This window comes from Hevea brasiliensis, chromosome 9 (assembly GCF_030052815.1).
Source record: "Hevea brasiliensis isolate MT/VB/25A 57/8 chromosome 9, ASM3005281v1, whole genome shotgun sequence".
Lineage (NCBI taxonomy): Eukaryota > Viridiplantae > Streptophyta > Magnoliopsida > Malpighiales > Euphorbiaceae > Hevea > Hevea brasiliensis.
The window spans coordinates 13,816,599-13,839,954 of record NC_079501.1 but is presented as its reverse complement, the minus strand read 5'-3'; the positions used below and the strand labels follow the sequence as shown (position 1 = coordinate 13,839,954).

The 23,356-nt window shown below is 33.5% G+C and overlaps 3 protein-coding genes across 4 annotated transcripts; all 3 read right to left on the bottom strand.

Moving 5' to 3' along the window:
• Nucleotides 1-1,023: 1,023 nt before the first annotated feature.
• LOC110640649 (neutral ceramidase 1) lies at nt 1,024-7,306 on the bottom strand. 2 transcript variants are annotated; one of them, XM_058153017.1, is made up of 10 exons: nt 7,067-7,306; nt 6,501-6,879; nt 6,039-6,247; nt 4,723-5,067; nt 3,902-4,166; nt 3,544-3,814; nt 3,291-3,416; nt 2,978-3,041; nt 2,079-2,245; nt 1,024-1,711 (listed from the first exon to the last, which is right to left on the bottom strand). In XM_058153017.1, exons 2-10 carry the CDS (start codon nt 6,821-6,823, stop codon nt 1,163-1,165), a joined length of 2,319 nt encoding a protein of 772 aa, XP_058009000.1. In that variant the 5' UTR covers nt 6,824-6,879; nt 7,067-7,306; the 3' UTR covers nt 1,024-1,162. The 2 variants fall into 2 exon arrangements, with proteins under 2 accessions (XP_058009000.1, XP_021647722.2); XM_021792030.2 differs by having other exon boundaries at nt 6,972-7,305.
• Nucleotides 7,307-9,291: 1,985 nt separating this feature from the next.
• On the bottom strand, nt 9,292-13,032 carry LOC110640622 (uncharacterized). Its single transcript, XM_058152125.1, has 5 exons — nt 12,619-13,032; nt 10,875-11,562; nt 10,398-10,598; nt 9,860-10,279; nt 9,292-9,387 (listed from the first exon to the last, which is right to left on the bottom strand). The coding sequence occupies exons 2-5, from the start codon at nt 11,526-11,528 to the stop codon at nt 9,292-9,294; spliced, it is 1,371 nt and encodes a 456-aa protein (XP_058008108.1). The 5' UTR covers nt 11,529-11,562; nt 12,619-13,032.
• Nucleotides 13,033-18,205: 5,173 nt separating this feature from the next.
• On the bottom strand, nt 18,206-22,283 carry LOC110640650 (uncharacterized). The gene is made up of 4 exons (XM_021792031.2): nt 21,999-22,283; nt 20,264-20,936; nt 19,222-19,953; nt 18,206-18,540 (listed from the first exon to the last, which is right to left on the bottom strand). The coding sequence occupies exons 2-4, from the start codon at nt 20,900-20,902 to the stop codon at nt 18,454-18,456; spliced, it is 1,458 nt and encodes a 485-aa protein (XP_021647723.2). The 5' UTR covers nt 20,903-20,936; nt 21,999-22,283; the 3' UTR covers nt 18,206-18,453.
• Between the last annotated feature and the right edge of the window lie 1,073 nt (nt 22,284-23,356).

Below are 23,356 nucleotides of genomic sequence, written 5' to 3'. Positions count from 1 at the left end.
AAAATTAAAATCAAAATGAAAAATAATTATAATAATTAAAATATAAAATATTTATTTTATATTTTAATATGATTAATTAAAATTAAAAAAAAAATATAAAAAATATATTAAAAATTAATTTTAGAATAATTTTTATTAAGTACAAAATAAGTTTGATTTCAACTATATAATTTACATATGTGAATCAAATAACTCTAAAAGAAATTTATTCCGACTTCATAATGAATTAAATATAAATAAAAATTCAATATTCTATTTTTGATTCTATTTAATTTTAATTTTAATACTAATTTTCAATTTCATTGTGTGAGTGAAATGGACTCTAAATATTAAATATGGTGAATTTTAAAACTCTAATTAGTCATTCAAATAATGTGCTATTTCTTTTATTTTATTTAGCCAGAATTTCAACTTAAACCTTAACCTATAACAAAGTTAGGACATCAGTCAAATAATAGGTAACTTTAACTCTAAATGATTTATTAGTTCATAATTTAAAAAAAAAAAATCACCAGAGGTATTAAAAGGTTTATAGTTATTGAATGTTGGTATGAAACTAGTTCCAACCGTATTAAATAATAAATCAGAATCAAGTTGATGCCTTTTACAATTCCTAAATTTTGGGGTTTCTCTTCATAACTCTGCACAACATGTTTTTGGAGAATAAATCAGAGCTAATCGTTTTTCCCCTTTTGTTTAAGTGAATTATTTGAAGGGGATATTGTACAAAAAAAAGAAGAGAATGTACTAGATGCGAATTGCTTTTCTTCACAGGATGTAGAGAATTAGCCAACTGATTATTGATTCTCATAAATTAGCCAATGGGTATCAGATAAACCACAAATTAACCATAGTAAGTGGAACCAACCAAAATGAAAAAAGAAAGAAAAATAAAATGGTGAGTTGGTTTAGTGCAAGGTAGCCCTCCTGCCTCTAGTACAGATATATAGCGATGAATTCAAGTTGAACCTGATTTATTTTGCTCTGGGAAGATTAAGGGATTCCTGAGTTGAAGGTGACAAATATAGATATTAGAGATTATTGAAACTTGAAAACCAGTGTTGTATCATGCTAGCCACTAACCACTTGTAATTCTATCATGTTCATTGTTCAAACAAATACAAGGATATAAGACCATGCGTATAGTATCAGAATAAGTCTATCATTCTACAACAAAGGCACTAGATGAGCCAGTGAAATGGCGAATGGTACCCAGGAAGCTCTTTGCAGCACCAAAATGTCTTATTCTATAGACACCAGGTGTGGCAGACTGGGGGATCCTCCATTCCATGGTTGCCTGACTACGTGCACTTAGTTTTGAAGGTCTTGACCACTTAAAGCGAAGACAGAAATCGTCATCATCATAAGCTGGAACCCAACTATCTTTTCCTTCAAGGATCTCCACAAGGGCAAATGTACCTTCAGTCATGAGGTCATTTCTGGGGCATCCTGACCAGAAGACAACTGTTACCGTGTCACCTCTCTTGAATGTAGAATTCTTGGGAACATCAGAGCTGCAATCACCAAAATTTACACCAGGAGGGGTTGCATCCATTACAACTGGTGTAAGCAAGCTTATTTGCTTATTCAGGAGATCAGGTGGTTGCGGACCAGGCTCCACAGTCTGTCCACTGACAAGGGCGCTTGCGAGCTTCTCGAACTCCTGAATGTATGCGCTGAGCGTTTGTGGACCAAATAAAGTGGAGGCGCCCTGAGAATGATTTCACTTTCTGAGAATAACGAACCATGCTAACAACTAACATATCAAATAAGCCCTAAAACAAAAGTTGTGACTACTAATTTAAGGCTCACACAATTATTGCAATGCTGCTTAAAATCATGCAATACCAATCTTAAGGGACTCACTTGACTGCATCAAAGAACTTCCATTATAGAACCAGCTGGTAAGCTACTTTGGTTATTGGGACAGTTCCCCAAGGGTGTAAAGCAACCTAATCTACCATAATTTTACAAATGTTGAAATATGTTCTAATATAACAATATTTGAGGAATTTTTCAATCACTAGTTTTGAATATAAAACTATTATTTTTATTAATTGTCTAAAATATTTACTTACTTCATATCTCTGCACTTGGTACTCTTCAAAGGTAGTCACATACTGTGAATAAGTATTAGTCAACCCAGCTATAACAACATGAACATTGCCATTGAATTCTTTATTTCCACTTGTAAGCACTGTTCTCACAGCATCACGAAGTCGCCTCCCAGCCATTGTTGTGAATTCTGTTTGAAAGAAATGTAAAATTCATGAACTTAGGGAAGCATACTGGTTGGAGAAACAAACCTTGAATGATGCATAGAAAGTGTTGAAAAAAAAATCAACAGAATAATATCATCCACTGCTTAGTTGGCAGTTGTACTCCGAGTCAAAACAGATGAATAAACCATGATTCTCCTACCAGGTTTAATGTTAGTAAAAATGTTAATGCAGATACCGATTGGAATGAAGAACAAAATTATTAAGAACTGGGCTTATTCAGCCAATTTGGCTGGAAGTGCCCTGCCAGTCAACATGGCCAGCGCAGTGTTGCCCTCATCATGGAAACTGGACTATTCTGAAGCAATATTTAGTTACATTTATTCCACTGTATCGAAAGCAAAACTAAATAGTCAAATTCTGTTTTCCAACAAAAATGTCTTTGGTGCAGCCCACCATATTAAACAAATAAGTTCATTTGCACCAAAGAGGCTTCACGCATTTCTTCATGGCACAAAATGGACTCTCAGGCTGACCTCATTTTGGTCCATCCCAGCCTATGTGATAGCTCAACAACCCTAGTTGCTAAAAAACCAGAACTTGGCATGTTTCCCAATCTATGGCTATCAAACATTAGCAATTTCTCATCCCTTCCAAATTCAGACGTTAGTTTCTTTGCAATAATGAAGCAATGAATCAACTAACAATGGCGTTAACCTGCTGGGAAAGAAAGAAAAAGGAACAAGGCAAGTTTATACCTCCTGGTACACTGAGAATGACTAGTTGCCCCACTCTGAGGATCTGAATTGGAAGTATTGAAGGCTGCATAATCCATGAATAAATAAATTGCTCTTAGAAAAACCATTTTTTTAGGCCAACATTAAAAGAAATTTGGAGGTTACAAAAATCATAGTAAATGTTACCAAAAACACTATCACTAGTAAAAGCTATTCAACTAGAGTTTATAATGGTCAAATTTGGGAGAACATGCAGTGTCATCTTCTTTGGAGACTTTTATTAATGACTAAACTCTACTCATACAGCAAATGTGTAAATGAGAATGCAACTTACTGCCCAATCATATGGTTGCTTCATTTCTCCAGTATCAAGTAAGATGGGCTTTGGATGCTGACAATCAACTTGTTCCTTATTTGGTGTTTTCAGGAAGTTACGGACCAGCCTCCAGAAGGCATTTCCCTAACATAAAATATCACCAAAAAAAAAAAAAAAAAATCATGCAAAACATTCAAATATCAAATATTGTAAGATTTAAGAGAATAGGAAAACTTGAGACACATCATGAAGATAACAACCAGCCAATTACCTTGTCATCTCCTTGCTTAAAATCAAAAGCTCCTGGTCCATCTGTTGTTCCTGCAGCAAATGCGAACCCCATTGCAGCAGGACAAGTTTTTACTACCTCAGAACCTCCCCCTTGTTTAGAAAGTGTCACTTCAAGCTGGGAGAAGTCAAGAAAAGTGTGACGATAATCAACCTTTCCACTTACTTGCTCAGATGCTTTATTGAAAAGTTCCACAGCTTTTCTGAATTGCCTCTCACCAATAATACGTGTACTTTCAAACTCATCCGGATAACTGTCAGGTTAAGTTACCATTTAGTATTTCAACAGGTTAAAGGCATCTTATACCATCAAAAGCACCAGAAGGAAAAGGATTAAATACCCTGGTCCTCGGCCATAGCACAGCTCATTCTTTCCACCACAGGTACTGTGGTTGAAGTCACAAGGTAGCTCAGTGTCTGTGCAGAAGGCTCCAAGCACATTAGGGCTAACATCCCCACAGTTGGTTTGACAAAATGCAGATACAAATTCAGGTTTCTCAGCTTGCCTAAGAGCCCCCCTGACACGATTTGCAACACTAAGAATCTTGGTTGTTGTTCTACCAGGAGAAGACTGGAAGGATGCAGCAAGCTCTAGGAGCTCATGGTCTGCAAATACACAGATATCAACAAGTAAACGCAAGGATCTACATTTATCTGTCCTAGTATATATTTGGCAGCACAAAGACATGATAATAAAATATCAAATTCAAGTTGAACTTTCTAAACTGGTAAATGTTTTCAGAAGTTACAATTTGTCCTAAGTAATTATGTTCGTGTTTTCAGTCAATCACTCACACTTGATCAAAAGGCATAAGTTCAAAGATCAGGAAGCATTGAATATTAACTTTTCTTTTTCTTCAAAAAAGTAGATGAGAAAAATAATAACTAAATCTGCCAGTAAATATTACCATATTAATGTGCTTTAAAATTATTCCATTATTGCTATTTGTTTCAGTGCAGTCTTTCAGCCCCACGGCATCGTTTTGATTTATGAAGGGTCTTAACATGCTAAAAAGTGAAGTAATGTTGAATTGTTCCCACACAAGCTAAAAACTGTAGCAGATAAAAGAAATTGTTTTCTGAAGACATAAATCAAACAAAGTTTTCTTAAACCCTTTCCGAATTGCAGTATCTTGATCAAAATGCAAAATGAGTAACTTACGATTACTACGTGGTTGTGGAATTATATTTGGGACTCTGCGAGGGATTCCATCAACTACACTTTCATCAGAATATGAGCTACCAACACCATTCTTTTCAAACCAGTCCTCCATAAATCGTGCAGCAGCACCCTTGTTATCCCCACTTATCAAAGAATTTGTACGGCTCATTGAAGTTCCGTGAGTAGCAAACCAATTGAAGCTACCAACTGGACCCCACTCATCATCAACAAACTTCAAAAGGGTAATTTCTTTGTCAACATCATACTTATATTTGTTGCGCTCTTCTGCAGGATTATTAAGATATGCACTAGGACTGCGATTTACACCAGCATCTAACAGCTCTCCTGTGAGCATACAGTACAAAGCCCAAATCCTTATCAGATTACAAGCAACCATACAACCACAACCTGGCCCCTGGATAACAAAAGCAACAAAAAGGAAAAGAATAGAAGCAAAACAAAACATAGATTCGAGGCGCAAAATTGGGTAAATGGTACAATGATAAAGGCAACAACAGAAGGAGCAATTTTGGGTTCAATAAAATATCCAACTTTAAAATAACAAAAAAAAAAATCCTATTGACTAAATTCCCTAAATGTTGAATGTCATCTTTTTTCTACAACTGCACACAGATGAAAGCCTTTTAGCTTTCCATATAACTCGATTATGGTTAATACAACAATTGGAAGTCCAATCTTAGAAAGAAAGGTCATGCATGCAGAGTATAACATATGGAAATGCAGGGTCATGTAGCAATTCACCTGCTGTTCAAAAGATAAAAGAAGCAAAAATTTAACGGAGAGTGCATTGTAGATCACTGACATCACATCACTAGATTAAAGAGATCTTGAAGTTCCACATGAAATTAACAAACAAAGTTCTTTCCCCAATAAATTGCACAAGTTGTCATTTCTATCACAGACCATACCCCATCAAGCATCATCCATGCATGTTAATGCTGTGGATAGTAAATGCCTGAATCCAGAGAACTACACTTTTACGAGGATATAACTCATCGGAGACAAAGATCTTGAAAGAATTAAACAGCTCAAAAAACACATTATAATTTTGACAATAAAAGCAGAGTAAAATCAATAAGTTCATGGACTTGATGTATTGAGTTAAAGTGAGAGACCAAATTCCACCCACAACACAAAATCAAACACCACGGAAACGCCCTTTTCCTTTATTTTTATTGTGATTTTTTCTTTTCATCCATCCAGAAAAGTATTTTGAATTCACAGATTAGTCAAACATTTGACCCTGTGTTCATGCAGAACAAGAATGCAGCAATAGTAAAGAACGTATCACTTACCCTTATTCACAAAAATTGACCCTGGGCGGAGATTTTCATGAGCTTTTACAATGCTCTTCTCAATGCCATCTACAATAACATCGAATGATTGACGCACAAATCCAAGAGATGTCACAATATACACAACGTATTGGAGATAGCCCCCTGGACCCGCATGGGTGTGAATACCACTGATAGCAACATTCTTTTCAGTGTAGAGATCCCCATACCTGCCATTTTATCCACATAAATATAATTTCACAAGGATGGTTTTGAGAGCAGAAAATATTACACACTTCTGTAATTCTAAGCTATGCACTTCTTTTCCCCCTTATCAAACCAATCTTCCAGATTTCACATGTTTTGAAATTTTGCTTCAGACATGAAGTCATTTTACTCTTCCAAACAAGCTTTAGTCTTACTATGCACTAAAAGAAGATTGGAGCAGAGATTGAGACACTAATATGCAGAATTGAGAATTACCTGGCCTTCAATCGTTCAATCACTTTAATTTTCACAAGTTGTGAGGCCATACAAGCATCCAAATTGACGAATACTACCCGGTTCCCCTGTGGCTCCGCGACGATAAAAGTCCGAGCCCGCAACCTAAAGTGAATCCCAGAAGCAATCTGATCAGTGTTAGCATAACCCATCATATTAACATCAGCAGCAGGTCCTGTAATATCATAGCTCCCAAGCCCAATCAAATATTTGGATTCCGAGAATACTACTCCACTATTCAGCAGCAAGAGCACTAGAGAAACCCACGAACAAACACGAAGACCAAATGGCGAATACAACTCCATCTTCACTCAACCAACAGGAAACAAGCAAAAAAGCTCAATCCTTTCTTATCATTTCCCTGAATCAAAAACAGACGCATACCCAGTTAAGCATTGTATATAACAAAACTAAACATGAAATCAGAATACAAGAAGCATTAGAATTCTGCACCTTTCCACGAAACCAGCTGGGTTTGTGCTGAACCCTGAACAGATGATGATTATAAATAATGAGAAGGAGAAGTGGATATTTGAGAGAGAGCCCACCTACGGTTCTTAATGGGGTCAAAAAAAGGAAGCAAGCGAAATTGGTTAGGTTTGCGGGGAAGAGAAGACAGCGATGGCTTGTCGTTGGAGGCTTCCATGAAAGTACTTAATATTGTTGGATGGGCATATGAAAATTCTGTACCGCTGGATCCCAACTTTGATTGGTTGATTAATTTGATTGAAACGGTCCGCGTTAGGAATTTTTTAGGATCTGTGTTGGATCCCCTTCTTTAGGACACGGCAGATTTCAGATCAACAAATCTGAGCTTCATTAATCCCGAAATTAATTAGATTTTGCAGCTGTTTTTAATTGATCAATAATCATTTGTAAATGATTTCATGTGCTGCACGAATTCGAAACCAAAGGCGTTGGTGTTGAGTATAATTTTGTTTTTGCCAAGAAAACGTGGAATCTTTTTGTGTCATGTAATCGCCATGATTTGTTAAAACCTTAAAATAATTATATGAACTTATGGATATATATATATTAAATAAAAAAAATGTTAATTTGCTATTATATTTTTTCTATTATATATGTTGATTTCATAAAAATAATTATAACTAAAATGTTTTAAAAAATATAATATTTATATTAGAATATGATCAATATCATATAATTTATAAATATATAAAATACTTTCTTATAAATTATTTTATTACTCTTAGTACATTTTTTCCATGTCTAAATATGTTGAAAAATTATAACAATAAATAAATATATATATATATATATATATATATATATATATATATATATATATATATATTTGTTATTTTCAATTTATCCTTTTGAATATTTTGTGCTAAATGAAATAACATAAAATGAAAAAAATATATTACGGACAAATGAAAGATTATAATTATTAATACTAATATAGTATTGCCAAAATATCAATTTCATATAAAGAAAGGCAAGATATGATATGAAATTTTATAATAGAATATAAATATACAATATTCATATTTATGTTTGGTTTCTTTTCATTTTATAAGGTTGGGAATTATAATTATTTGACTAAAAATTGTAAAGGGCAATACATTGAGACATAAAAGGAAAAAAACACATGGACAAATTGAACCCTACCAAAACACATGGACTAATATATATATATATATATATATATATATATATATATTGAAATATACATTATATTTGTCGAAGAAGCCTCAGCTTTACTCAAAAAATGTAGTAGGTAGAGAAAATATCGAGGAAATTCCATTTTGTGGTCCAATGGGCAAATCAGAGAACAAGTTATCGTATAGGCCAGGCCGCCATGACACTGATTTTTTTTTTTTTTTAATTTAATTACTTCTAAGGTAATCTTTGGGAGCAGCATTTAAAAGAAAAAAAAAATACTGTGCAGGGGAAAGAAACAGTTTCAGCCGTGTGAATTCTTCTACTGTCTCAAAAATATTTTTTGAACAGTACCAATATCAACATCTCTGATAAATATATATGAATGTTCAATAATTTAGTAAAATAGTTGCATTGGATTAGTTCTGAAGATTCTGAGATTTCAAATTTGAAGTATAAGTCTTCCGATACAAGATGTAAGAGAAGTTGTGGTTCGTGAATATGGATCATCATTCAATGCATAAAGCATAGTTGATTTAGCTAGGTAACCAAGTTTAATTTTAAAAGTTTAATTATTGCAAGAAAGCAGACAATAATGGCCTTATCTCACCATTACAAACCGTGAAGGCAACGTTATATTGACACTTGAGAGGGCCTTTTAGTTTCCACATTCAATCAATGCACATGTAATTGTAATAATGCGTATTTACTTGTCGTTGCTTCGGTAATTTTTTGACCCATATTTTTGTTTCCCACCACTTTTGTAGTTCTTGAAAGAAAAAACCATCAATGTTCAACGTCTAATCTCGACTCGTGATTACCTGCAGACGTACTAATTGAGCTAATGACTCGTGCAGGAACAAGTTTGCCCAAATATTCCGGCCCAAGTCGTGGGTGTGTGAGAGAGAAACAGAAAGAAAGCCTTTCCTTCCTTAATAATGTAATCTGTAAGCAAACCCATCACTATTACAACTACCAGTACCAGATAAGTTGAACGTGAAACAGTAATACAAGAGACCATCGTCACAGGGCATATCATATATAGGTCAACAGAAAGTAGAAACAGCAAATTTGTATACTAAAATGCATAGGATCATAAAACCAGCACATCCTCTTTGCTCCAGGCTCCGGTAAGAGAACAAAGATGGCCTCAAGCCTTCAATATTCTTGTTTTAGCCTTTTGGGGGGTAAAAGTATCAGTTAGAGCAGATTCGGAGATATAAGAAGCTATCAGGAGTTGTAAAGCCTGTAATACGAAACATGTTAGCAAGTGATTAACAACAGGAATAGATAGATATGCACAGTTATCACTACATAACATGGTTACTTATCCTACCAGAAATTGCAGAGCTCATGGTCTTCTGCAAACTTGCTATATTAGCACTCTATTATGCTATATGGTCAATTTGATTAAAGAGAATTCGGATTGGAAAGTTTTGAAACCCTATCAGAAATTCATGTAAATTCCCTGGATGGAGTTATATATTTGTTACCGAACAAAAAGTTTTTTATTTCATTCAAAATATTTAATAAGGTATATCATACTGCAAGTCTAATTGCAGAATTGAATGACAAGAAATTCATCATAAAACAAAATTAACAAATATTTTTATAATAGAGCTAAACTAACATTACCTAAAGATTGAATAATAAAAAGGGATACTCAAAATTCATAGGATGTTTTATGAGAGAGCAGAACTCAAGTTAACATAACTCACCTCCTTATTGCCCGCATATACAATGCGCTCTTCGATGTCGCTGAAAGTTACCTTCAATTTGTTCAGAATAGACAAAACTGAGACAGGGGATAGTGTTACTGTCAGATCATCGGTTACTATAAACGTTTCAGGTCCCAACACAAATCCTCCATTGCTTATAGCTTCCTTGTAATGTGGTGCTTTAGGATCTTTCATGGTTAAAGTAGTAAATGTCCCGCCAGCTGGTTTATGAGTACGAATAGAAGGAGGAAAATTTCTTAACCAATAGCACTGCTGATTAACTGCCTCCACACCTACACCTAGTAGCTGGTTCTTGTAGCCAAAACCAGATGCCACCTTGGGATTAAGTAGAGTCTCCTTTTGGTCATTTGACTTGGAAGTATTTCTGAGTATGAAGTTCCTCAACACCATTATATAGATGAGTTATGCATCCTCCGGAAGGATAACCACGCATTTCTTTGACTATATGCCCAAGTGGAATGGTAAGGAAGCTGAATAGTAAATCAACAAAATCCTGTCCCTCTTCCGCATAACATACCATCTTCTTGGATTTGCTAAGCATGAGCCTGACACAAATCTTACTACTTCCTTCAGTTGCGTGTTCTCCTATCTCCTGTTTGATGAAGGACCTTAGGCCTCCACCTAAATTTTCCTTCCATTCAGTCACTTGTTTTTGCTTCAATAGAGTATCTGTCAAAGGTGTATTTGATACCAAGGTGCTCTTCAGCAAATTCAAAACCTGATATAGTAAAGCAGGCCATAATTTCTTTTTTTTATTTGATAATCATATTAATTCAAAACCAAAGTATATTTACAAATTTAACGTAAAGAATGAAACATAACAACTCCACTGTGGCTATCAGGTTGGAGTCCCTAATCCCCCAATCTCTTCCTCAAAAAACAATAGTGAACATGAGCTTGATTATCTAGTTTTACCACCATACGAAGATCTCGTTAACCTTCTCTTACATGAATAATTATAATAACAATAAATCCTGTCACAACTTATCTATTTGTTAGTAATTGCCTCATTTACTCGAATATCAAATGTCCTTTCCTCAGTAGTATTTGCATCCATGACTCCACGCATGGCACACAAAGAGAAGCTTGCCGTAGTTGATGGGGGCATCAATTGTAATTCATCACTTATTATAAGTCGGGTCAGTCCTCTAACAAACACCCCTTCATCTCGAGGATCAGAAACAACGATATTATTTGACTCAGCATTAGGCAACTGATATAACAAATACTTCATGGACTCTCCACAATCACAAAAGCTACTACTGTAATGACTAGATAACTTGTGCTTAGATGCCACACATTCATCGTTCCCGCAATAAAAGAAGCTTAGAGGCTCGGTCATGGTGTTATCAATTTTCAATTTCAGGTACTTGCAGTGAGTTGCAGCCCCACTCTGAGGATGTAGAAGCATTTCCTTGCATGCTTGAGTCCCGAAACGCCTGACATCAAGATTTTCAACACTTGCACGTAAGTTTTTCATGCAACCAAGGCTTGGAAGTTGATTATGTGTGAGCCTGATGATCTTTCCCATAGGCATTGTCAAAAAACTGAGGAGAACAACAATAAAATCCCCTTCAGATTCAGCAAGTATTACTCTGTTTTTCTCCTTGTCTATTACTGCCTTCAACTTAATAGATTGGCTCCCCATTCTTGTTTAGATGGTCCAAACAAGCCCACAAAAACTGCTTAAGCATAACAAAAGTTCAATAAATAAAAAATGTTCATAAATAAATATTTATTCTTTATAATTTATATCAAACTGCTGTTTTCTATATTATGCTTCATGGAGCAAAGCAGATGTAACTCCCATTTACATTGTTATTTTTATGTGAATTGAATTTTAGATAGTGTTTGAGAATTCTGAGTGATTATATTTTACTCTTTTTTATCACATTGAAATTTTTTCTTTTGTTTTGTCCATAGACATAGATTTTACAATCGAGTCACGTTAAATCCTATATTATTTCTCTTCTCTTTTTTATACTGTTATGCAATTTATGTGTGTCTTAAATTTATATGCCGTGCCTGCTATAACACGCGTACATTTCTTATTTCCCTTGATTGAATGCATATTTGGAAGTCCAAGTGATCATTACTAATCTATTACAAAAGTGTGCTCTTTCATGTAAACATTGCAGTAAAATGCCATTATAACATATAGCTGAGTGATCCAATGCCTGTATTATAGAAGCGAAGGGTAGGGTTTGACCCACATCCTCCAACCCCTTCTATAAGAAAAAAGAAATATAATCCAGGATTACCATATAAATATAATCCGAAGAAGAGTTTGGCCTCTTTTGCCTAAGCTTTTTAGTAAATTTCGAGCATTCCGAACTTACAGTTGAGGGGAAATTATATTTATGTAACTAATTAAATTTTAATTTATAAAATAAAATCCTGTAATTTTTAGTATATGTTATTTTTATTATGTGATATTTTTTAGATTAAAAAAAATTATATTTTCCCTATTAATTTAAGATTTATCAGGAAAAAAATTAATTGTTTAAAAAAATATATTTTATAATATATATTTTTTTAATTTCTCTCTCCCCTCAGTTCAATGATAGAAATTTCACATATTGACACTCTAGTAAATAAGAATTTGTGTACCTTAAGCTACCTCAATGTAACTTATAAATCAACTATATAAGGTCACAAATAATAAAAAAATTGTGTTACAAATTGAAATTTGGGGATCATCTGTATAATTTACCCTAAAGTTAAGAGCTAGCTAGTACCTGAGCATAAAATTCCTCTGAAATCCACCGAACAACAGTCCAACCTTGATGGGAATGGAAGAATTGAGGTTAGGTGGCGAAGAATATTTGATTTGAGAAGAGACCACGGAAGCAATGGATTTTCAATGGGTTCAAACTGCATAAATATTAAATAGAACGCCTTAACTAATAAGTAATCCACATTCCTTAACTTTTCTTTTTTAAAAGTAATCTACATAAGCCTTAGCTTCCAAGGTCTTATTTTTCGAAACCTTGAACTCCCAAGGTTGACACAGCTCTTAAGTGGAAAAGATAAATCACTCAAGGGAAAAAAAGTAATAAATATATAAATCATTCTAATTATTTTAAAAAATTTCTTAATAATTATAATTTTATGAAACTTATTTATAGATGTAATTTTTTGACCCTTTATTTATTGCTCAATTGTCAAAAAAATTCCTAAGTTTTTTTATGGGTCTTAATAAGTTCCTAAATTATTTAAATTAAACCATAAAACACCAAATTTAGCATCCTTAAATGCTGTTCATGTCAGTTATGTAACACCCCCGTTGTATAGCCTGGTATATTTCACTGTTCCGGTGACCGGTGTCGGTCTGGACAATTAATGGGATTAGGGCCACACTTAAGACAATTTGAAAAGCCATAAACACAAATAATTAGTAATGTTTAATTAGTTAACTATAAATAAGAAAAACAGAACATAAGAGGTTAAACGAGCCGAGAGTCACAGCGATGAGTGACCTCCTCGGGAACGACTGCGAAGTCGTTTTAAACTCAAATTTCGAACCGTAAAAAGTGACGCTGCGGTCCTTAGGACCCTTATGGACACAGTGGAAAAGAGAAAATCATGAAAAAGAATCAAGTCACCAAATAATTAGGTCGAAGCGGAAGAAATATTGGATTATTTGCAAACCGATGAACCGCGAGGGGCGATTTGGTCAATTGACCCCGAGAGTGACTCGACCTAATCACAAATAAAATCGGAGAAAAGAAAATTTCGGAATTGAGAATTAAATTAAAGAACTAATAGAAAAAATAAATAAAAAAAAAGAAAGAAGATGGAAAAGTCAAAGTGATGACATCATGCATGATGTCATAAAGGCTTAATTGATTTATTTTATTAATTTGGGAATTTTGGTCTTCCTAAGACATAAAAGAAAAGAAAAGAAAAGAAAAAAAAAATATAATAAAGTCATCTTCTTCATAAAAAACGTGACTCTCTCTCCCTCACCCTCTCCCTCACCCAAAACCTCCATTAAAGCTCATTTTGAGCTTAATCAAATCCCTAATTCCACCATAGAAAAATTAGCCACCATAGTTAAAGCTTATCTAGGCAACTTGAGAAGATGATTGAGCAAGAAAGAAGGAAGGAAAATTTGAAGAAAAGGAGGAAGAAAATTCTGCTCAAGGTTGGTAATACAAGCCTTAATTTTTCTTTGTTTAATTAGTGTTTATATGGCATTAAGAGCTTGTAAATAACCTTAAAATGAAAAAAAAAATGTGGGGAAGAACAAACTGAATTTTGGGGCAGCTTGAGAGGAGTATGGTTTGCATGAATATGATGCAATTGAATGAGTTTAGAAACCTTACTTAGTTAAATGATTAACATTAAAATCATTAGAAGTAGTTAAATGCAAGAGTTAGTGAGATTAGGGTTTCAATGCTAGGGTTTATGAACCAAAATTTGGAGAAATGCATAAATGACATGTTGGACCTATTGTGAAGTGAAATAATGGTCAATTATGACCAAATAACTTGTGTGGGAATGATAGGAATGAAAACTAAATTCGGAGGTAAATGGTCATGCTGCTGGCAGCATGACCAAACCCACTTTGAAGGACCAAAACTCAAATTTTACAAGTCCAATTGATATGCCACTAATTGGAGATGAAAATAGACATAAAAGAGCACAATTTTCATTAAGGAACCATGGCCAAAAACTGACCAAAACTTGGTGAAACAATTGACCGAAGTGGATTGATTGCAGGCTGCCATCAGATTAACTGACCAAATGAACAGTAACTGTTCATTTGGTCATAACTCGAGTTAGACAGGTCAAATTGACCTGAAATTTGGCCAGGGGTTAGAGGGCATATAGATCTAAAACTTTCATGAAGAACATCACCCCAAATTATGCAATTAACCCATTCAAATTATTGAGCAAAGTTAGGTTACCAAACCTGCAACTCTGCAGAATTTTTATTGAGCAGCAATGTTTGGATAGCTATAACTCCCTCTAAAAAACTCAGATTTAGGCAATTCTTGAACCGATGGAAACCTAAGACATAGTACAACATTTCATATGAAGAAAGTGAAACCAAATTATGAACTTAACTTGATCAAATTATTAACCAAAGTTGGACCAAAAATCTGCCAGCACCAAAATCTCAGTATGAACAGTACACGTGAACAGTAAACTTATTTTGGCCATAACTTGAGCTACAAAACTCCGATTGAGGTGATCCAAAAATGAGAATATACTTAAGACAATAAGGAACATTTTCTATGAAGGAAGTTTTGTCAAATTCCAACAGTAGATCGACCAATGGAACAGTACAACTTCGGAGAACCAAAACCGAAAATTGGCAATTTTGCCAAAATGACCTAAGCTTTAAACAAATGACCAAAACCAACAAGTTTGGTGACCAAAATGTGGTATGTGGGTGAAGTTGGAGTTCCCATACCTATTAAGCCTTAGAAAGTCAATAATTTGACTTGAATAGTGCAGTGAATAGTAACCCGAAACACAAAATTTCGAGAACGTCGCATTTAACACGTTAGAGCTAGGTAAATGTGAAGTTAAGTTTATTTTGGATTTATTTTAAGTTTTAGTACTGAAACATTGGAAAATTTCGTGTTTCAGTGGGGACAGAACCCGAGGAGTCGAGTCAAGGCCAACAGCGACTGCTTGAGGTTTGTGCACAACATATACTTTTATAATCATCTTTTGCATATCGTTTTGAATAATGTGAAATATTGGATTATGGCATTCTTATGATGTTTGATCTAAATTGTTGAAATTTATTATATATATTTGAAATGACAATGTTTAGCAAATTGTTAAGATAAGTTTTGAAACCACAGTATCATGACCATATATTTGAACACCTCACTAGCACGACCAGTGGGGGTAATTTGTTTTGAATTTTGATTCCTTCTCTGGAGAAGTGTTGAGGAGTGCCAGTAGAAGAGGATGTGAATGGATATCCATATATTTGAGCTAGCTAGCCTTGTGATATGATTTCTCTTTAGCCTCTGGCTATTGAGATTCTATTTGTTTCGAATGGCGTGATCTAACTGTGGGTTTTATGAAATGTGTTTTGATACTTTGAAATGAACTTGGTTTACATGTAAAATCTTACAATGCATGATTGTATTAAATTTTCATGTTTAGCCAAATTTTTGAATGAATGTGCTTTAAGTTTTGCATAAAGATTATTTTAGTATATTGTGCACCACTGAGTCCTAGTACTCATGATAGCTTTATCATTGCCGCAGATACAGAAACTAGAGGAGCAGCAGACTGAGCTGCTGAGGTGTAAGAAGCTACCAGCCTAAAGTTTTCGGGTATAATTTATACCCTAACTGTAAATACTTCTTTTGATGTATATATTGCACATAAATGTATGGACATGTAAAAATGGGTATTGAGCAACTTGTACACAAATTTGTATGAAGTTTGTAATAAAGTTTAGTTTGTGTTTCTTTTGATATAAATTTGTAAGGTTGTGTATAAATTATTTTGTTTTTAATGAAATATGAATGATATTGATTGACAGTATTTTGAGAAATTGATTGAGTTTGATTGTGAAACCGAAGTAGGGGTTGAGAAAAATTTTTAGAAGTGCTTTTTACAGGTATTTGAAGAACGGTTTTCTCAAAATACAGAGGAAACTCTGTCAAAATTTTTACAGAATTTGCGAAAAACTAAAATGGACCAAAAATATTAACTAGTTTTAATTTTAACTAAATGTTTTAAATACTTATTAGAAATGCTCACCACTTGTCAAAGATAAGAAAACTGTTTTAAAATCCCTTGTAGGGTACTTAATGAGTTATCGGTAGGTGAACTTCGGTAGTTCATTAGGTATTCTACGGGATCATGTTATGCCTTACAGAGGGGTAAGGTGTGACATGTTAACTAAAGCATCCTCAAATCAGAAGATGTAGACATGAAAAATAAATTTATGGGTAGCATGGAGAAAAATAACAAGAAGAATTTCCAAGCCACAGGAAGGAAAACAAGAATGGCATACTAAATTTAATTCCTTTGATTTCTATTATCAATAAATACAAAGAATTCGTTGAGGTTAATGTACAAAAAATTTCTGCTTCTGACCCACCTCTAAAACACAAACTTCATGAATGATTGATTTACATTTTTGTTCTGGAAAGGATCAACTCTCTAAAAACATTGAACTATCATGAAACCCACTAGTAGCTTCTGCAAGCCTTTTGGTAATCCTCTAGTCATAATGTACCGTCTCAAACAAGGAATTTGGAAAAGAAAAGGGAAATCTATACAACACAATCTATGCAACACTATCTTCCCGCTCAAACAAGGAATTTCAAAAAGAAAAGGGAAATCTGTATAACACAAAATAAGAAAAGTTCATACAACAACTTCCTCCTTTGCAAACCTTTTATCTTCTCTAGAAATCTGCTTCTCAATGATTCGGGCAACTAAATATAGATACTGCATCAAAAAGATGCTTCTCTCCAAGAGGCAGAAAGAGTCCGTTTATACAAGTCTAATCAATGGAGACATGACGGTAGTTTGTTGGAATGAAATGATGTCCTGTTAACTTGTGCTAGATGTTTGGTTCAATTTGAACTGAAATTTGTCAATTTTGTGTTTTATGATCTAATTTAAATAGTTTACGGACTTATTAGGACCAAAAAAAGGTTTAAGCATTCTCTTTTACGATGGAGCAATAATAATTAAAGGGCCAAAATGAGCTTTTTGTCATCAAAATATTTAACTAATAGTGTAAATCAATCAAATATCAATAATGAATTTATTTAGACAAATTAAAATATGGTAATGATAACGTGCTCCTCCTTAAATAAATGTGGATTTTTTTTTTGTCGCAGTTATTTCTTTTTTTCTCTTTTATTTTTTAAATAATTCATATATTTATATTTAAGTAATTTGCTGTATCAATTATGATTGTTATTCCAACCACTACAAATCATTTATATATAGAAGAAAATTAAGAAAAAGATTTAATTTTTAAAAAAATTTTCACCATATCATATTTAGGGTGTAAATAACCAAAATGTGTGCAAGTTATTTGAGGTTCAACTCACCAACTCACATATGAGATTGAAAGAGGATACTATTTCAAGTAGGAAACATTTTTATTTGTAAATTCAAAACATTAATTCTGATTTTCTCAAAAGTAATATAATTTATGTATTTTATAATTACACTTGCTGTGATGAATTTAATGAATTTCAAAAGAGATATATCGGTTATAATTAATACTTAATAATTTTAATTACTCAGTCTCTTTATTTTTAAAATTATATTAATTAGTCCTTAACTATAGGTATTTAATTTAACTTTTCAATACAACCGATAATCGAAAGATATCCAAATAGCTGAGTCAAATTATTTAATAAATCTATCGAACAAACCCATCACTATTACAACTATCAGTAGATAAGTAGAACTTGAAATAATAATACAAGACCATCATTCACCGGGACATCATATGTGGGTCAACAAAAAGTAGAGACAACAAATTTACATACCAAAATACAAAGGATCATAAACCAGTGCATCCTCTTTGCTCCAGACTCCACTAAGAGAACAAAGATGGCTTCAAGGCCTCAGTATTCTTGTTCTAGCCCTTTGGGGGTAAAAGTATCAGTTAGAGCAGATTCAGAGATAAATGAAGCTACCAGGAGACGCAAAGCCTGTGATACGAAATATGTTGGCAAGTGATCAACAACAACAGGAATGAATGAGATATTTATAACAAAGTTATCACTACATAATATGGGTAATTATCCTTCCAGAAATTGCAGAGCTCATCATCTTTTGTAAACTTGCCATTTTAGCACTCTATTCTGCAATATGGTCAATTTGATCAAAGAGAATTCTGATAGGAAAACCCTATCAGAAATTCAAAATACATATGTTTGTGCCAATAAGGCTTAAACATCCACTGATCAAATTAATTACAGGTTCACAGTAATCAACAAATATGAACAACTACAAAATCTTTTTTAGGGTTTTTCTTTTTTTTCATTTTCTATTTTTAAGGAATGGTAATGGGGCCTATCAAAAGCGAGGATCACTCCCTCTATCCAGTCCTACAAAAGTTTCAGGTCGGGACGATCGAGTTTCCTATAGGACATTTTTCCTATAGGACATTTCTTTTTTCTTTTTCTATTTTTTTATTTTAATTTATTATTACATAATCCAAATTTATTTTTTAAAAAATGAATGACAAGAAATTCATCATAAAATAAAATCAACCAATATTTCTATAAAGCTAAACTAACATGACCTAAAGATTGAATAATAAAAAGGTTGATACTCATAATTCATAGGATGTTTTACGACAGAACAGAACTCAAGTTAACATGACTCACCTCCTCATTGCCCACATGCACAATGCGCTCTTCAATGTCACTGAAAGGTACTTTCAATTTGCTCAGAACAGACAAACGTAAGACAGGGGATATTGGTGTTACTCCCAGATCATCGGTTACTGTAAACGTTTCAGGTCCCAACACAAATCCTCCATTGCTTATAGCTTGTTCCTTATAAAGTGGTGCTTTAGGATCATTCATGGTTAAAGTAGAAAATTTCCTGTTAGTTGGTTTATGAGTAAAAATACGAGGATAATCTCCCGACAAATAGTACTGCTGATTAACTTCTTCCACCCCTATTAGCTGGTTCTTGTAGCCAAAACGAGATGCCATCTTGGGACTAAGTAGAGTCTCTTTGTGGTCATTTGACTTGAAGTATTTCTCAGTATCCAGTTCCTCAACACTATCATATAAATGAGTTATGCATCCTTTGGAAGGATAACCACGCATTTCTTTGACTATAAACCCAAGAGGAATGGTAAGGAAGCTGAATAGTAAATCAACAAAATCCTCCGCGGCTTCTGCATAACATACCATCTTCTTGGATTTACTCAGCACGAGCCTGACACAAATCTTCCTATCTCCTTCAGTTGCATGTTCTCCTATCTTCTGTTTAATGAACCACCCTACACCTAAATCTTCCTTCCTTGGTTCAGGCATTCGTTGTTGCTTTAATAGAGTTTCTGTCAAAGGTGTCTTTGATACCAAGGTGCTCTTCAGCAAATTGAAAACCTGAACAGTAAACCAGGCCGTAATTTTTTTTATCAGAAATAATCTTATTATTATTATTAATTACAACTGAACCGAAACTGGTAAAAAGCAAAGTATATTTACAAATTTAAAGTAAACGATGAAACATAACAGCTCAACCAACAATATTGAACCTGAGCTTGATTCCAAAGCCTTAGCCTTCTCTAGTTTTACCGATTACCGCTCTATGAAGATCTCATTGGCAACCAGGCCAAAATTGACATTTGTTATAATAATAACAATAATGATAATAATAGATTCTATTGCAACTTATCAATTTGTTAGTAATTACCTCATTTACATGAACATCAAACGTCCTTTCCTCCATGGTATTTGCATCCATGACTCCATGCTTGGCAAGCAAAGAGAAGCTTGCTGTGTCTGATGGGGGCATCAAATGTAATTCGTCACTTATTATAAGTCGGGTCAGTCCTCTAACAAACACCCCTTCATCTCGAGGATCAGAAACAACAATATTATTTGACTCAGCATTATACAACTGATTCAACGAATACGCCATGGGCTTTCCACAACCACAAAAGCTACCACCGTAATGAGTAAATAATTTGTGCTTAGATGCCAAGCACTCCGAGTCCCCACAATAAAGGTATTGTAGATTCTCGGTCGTGTAGTCAATTTTCAATTTCAGGTAATTGCAGTGAGTTGCAGCCCCATTCAGAGGATGTAGAAGCATTTCCTTGCATGCTTGAGTCCTGAAACGCCTGACATCAAGATTTTCAACACTTGCATACAAGTTGTTCATGCAACCAATGCTTGGAAGTTGAGTACGGGTGAGCCTGATGATCGTTCCCATAGGCATTGTTAAAAAACTGAGGAGAACATCAATAAAATCCCCTTCAGATTCAGCAAGTATTACTCTGTTTTTCTCCTTGTCTATTACTGCCTTCAACTTAATAGATTGGCTCCCCATTCTTGTTTAGATGGTCCAAACAAGCCCACAAAAACTGCTTAAGCATAGCAAAAGTTCAATAAATAAAAAATGTTCATAAATAAATATTTATTCTTTATAATTTATATCAAACTGCTGTTTTCTATGTTATGCTTCATGGAGCAAAGCAGATGTAACTCCCATTTACATTGTTATTTTTATGTGAATTGAATTTTAAATAAGGTTTGAGAGTTCTGAATGATTGTATTTTATTCTTTTTCATTACAATGAAATTTTTTCTTTTGTTTTGTCCATAAACATAGATTTTACAATCGAATCACGTTGAATATCCTGTATTATTTCTCTTCTCTTTTCTATACTGTTATGTGATTTGTGTGTGTCTTAAATTTATGTATCGTGCCAGCTGTAACACGCATACACTTCTTATTTCCCTTGATTGAATGCATATTAGGAAGTCCAAGTGATCATTACTAATCTATTACAAAAGTGTGCTCTTTCAAGTAAACATTGTAGTAAAATGCCATTATAACATATAACTGAGTGATCCAATGCCTGTATTATAGAAGCGAAGGGTAGGGTTTGACCCATGTCCTCCAACCCCTTCTATAAGAAAAAAGAAATATAATGCAGGATTACCATATAAATATAATCCGAAGAAGAGTTTGGCCTCTTTTGCCTAAGCTTTTTAGTAAATTTCGAGCATTCCGAACTTACTGTTGAGGGGAAATTATATTTATGTAACTAATTAAATTTTAATTTATAAAATAAAATCCTGTAATTTTTAGTATATGTTATTTTTATTAATGTGATATTTTTTAGATTAAAAAAAATTATATTTTCCCTATTAATTTAAGATTTATCAGAAAAAATTAATTATTTTAAAAAATATATTTTATAATTAATTTTTTTTTTAATTTCTCTCTCCCCTCAGTTCAATGATAGAAATTTCACATATTGACACTCTAGTAAATAAGAATTTGTGTACCTTAAGCTACCTCAATGTAAGTAACTTATAAATCAACTATATAAGGTCACAAATAATAAAAAAATTGTGTTACAAATTGAAATTTGGGGATCATCTGTATAATTTACCCTAAAGTTAAGAGCTAGCTAGTACCTGAGCATAAAATTCCTCTGAAATCCACCGAACAACAGTCCAACCTTGATGGGAATGGAAGAATTGAGGTTAGGTGGCGAAGAATATTTGATTTGAGAAGAGACCACGGAAGCAATGGATTTTCAATGGGTTCAAACTGCATAAATATTAAATAGAACGCCTTAACTAATAAGTAATCTACATTCCTTTAACTTTTCTTTTTGAAAAGTAATCTACATCCTTAGCTCCCAAGGTCTTATTTTTCGAAACCTTGAACTCCCAAGGTTGACACAGCTCTTAAGTGGAAAAGATAAATCACTCAAGGGAAAAAAGTAATAAATATATAAATCATTCTAATTATTTTAAAAAATTGCTTAATAATTATAATTTTATGAAACTTATTTATAAATGTAATTTTTTGACCCTTTATTTATTGCTCGATGTCAAAAAAATTCCTAAGTTTTTTTTATGGGTCCTAATAAGTTCCTAAATTATTTAAATTAAACCATAAAACACCAAATTTAGCATCGTTAAATGTTGTTCATGTCAGTTAACTAAAGCATCCTCAAATCAGAAGATGTAGACATGAAAAATAAATTTATGGGTAGCATGGAGAAAAATAACAAGAAGAATTTCCAAGCCATAGGAAGGAAAACAAGTGTCACAACTTAACCTATGGATCCGACCAGCACTAGGATCTGGGCCAGTTTAAAGCCCCCGAGGCCCGTAGTAAGCCTAACTATTCCTCAACCCATAACTATACCCATAATTTAGACCCAATATGCATATAAAATAATTTAAATTAAACTGTTATAATTTTATTTCGGGCCTAGCTTAGTAATTATCAGAAACTAAAATTAGGAGAGCCCAGCTCAATCCTGTTACATCATTTACAAACTATTTAAAACTCATAAAAAATTTTCATTTATTAATATAAAAACTTAAATTCATGCAGTCCCTGACAGGATTAATGCTACTACTAGTACATGCGGGGTTCTAAATTACAATTTAGATAATAATAATACAGCTAAGTAATTTTTTATTTTTATAACCTGCGAGGAAAGGAACAGATTATTCTGAAAAAGGTCTTCTCCTGTAGCCTGAAAAAATATGGTGAACAGGAGTGAACATTCGACTCAGAGAGTAAAATATCAATTTTAACCATAATCTCTATAGCTATCTAAAACTAATGCACCCTGTGAAGTGAAATGCAACATCGTCATAAATTTCATACAAATCACATCAAAAAGGCAATTTGGAGCACTCACACACCCAAGAGTATCAAACAATACATATATGGGAGTTGATCCCCTATACAGCCCTCTTAATCCAACCTCTGCCAGCGAAGATCTCAAGCCGGACTTTCGCTTAATAAACCA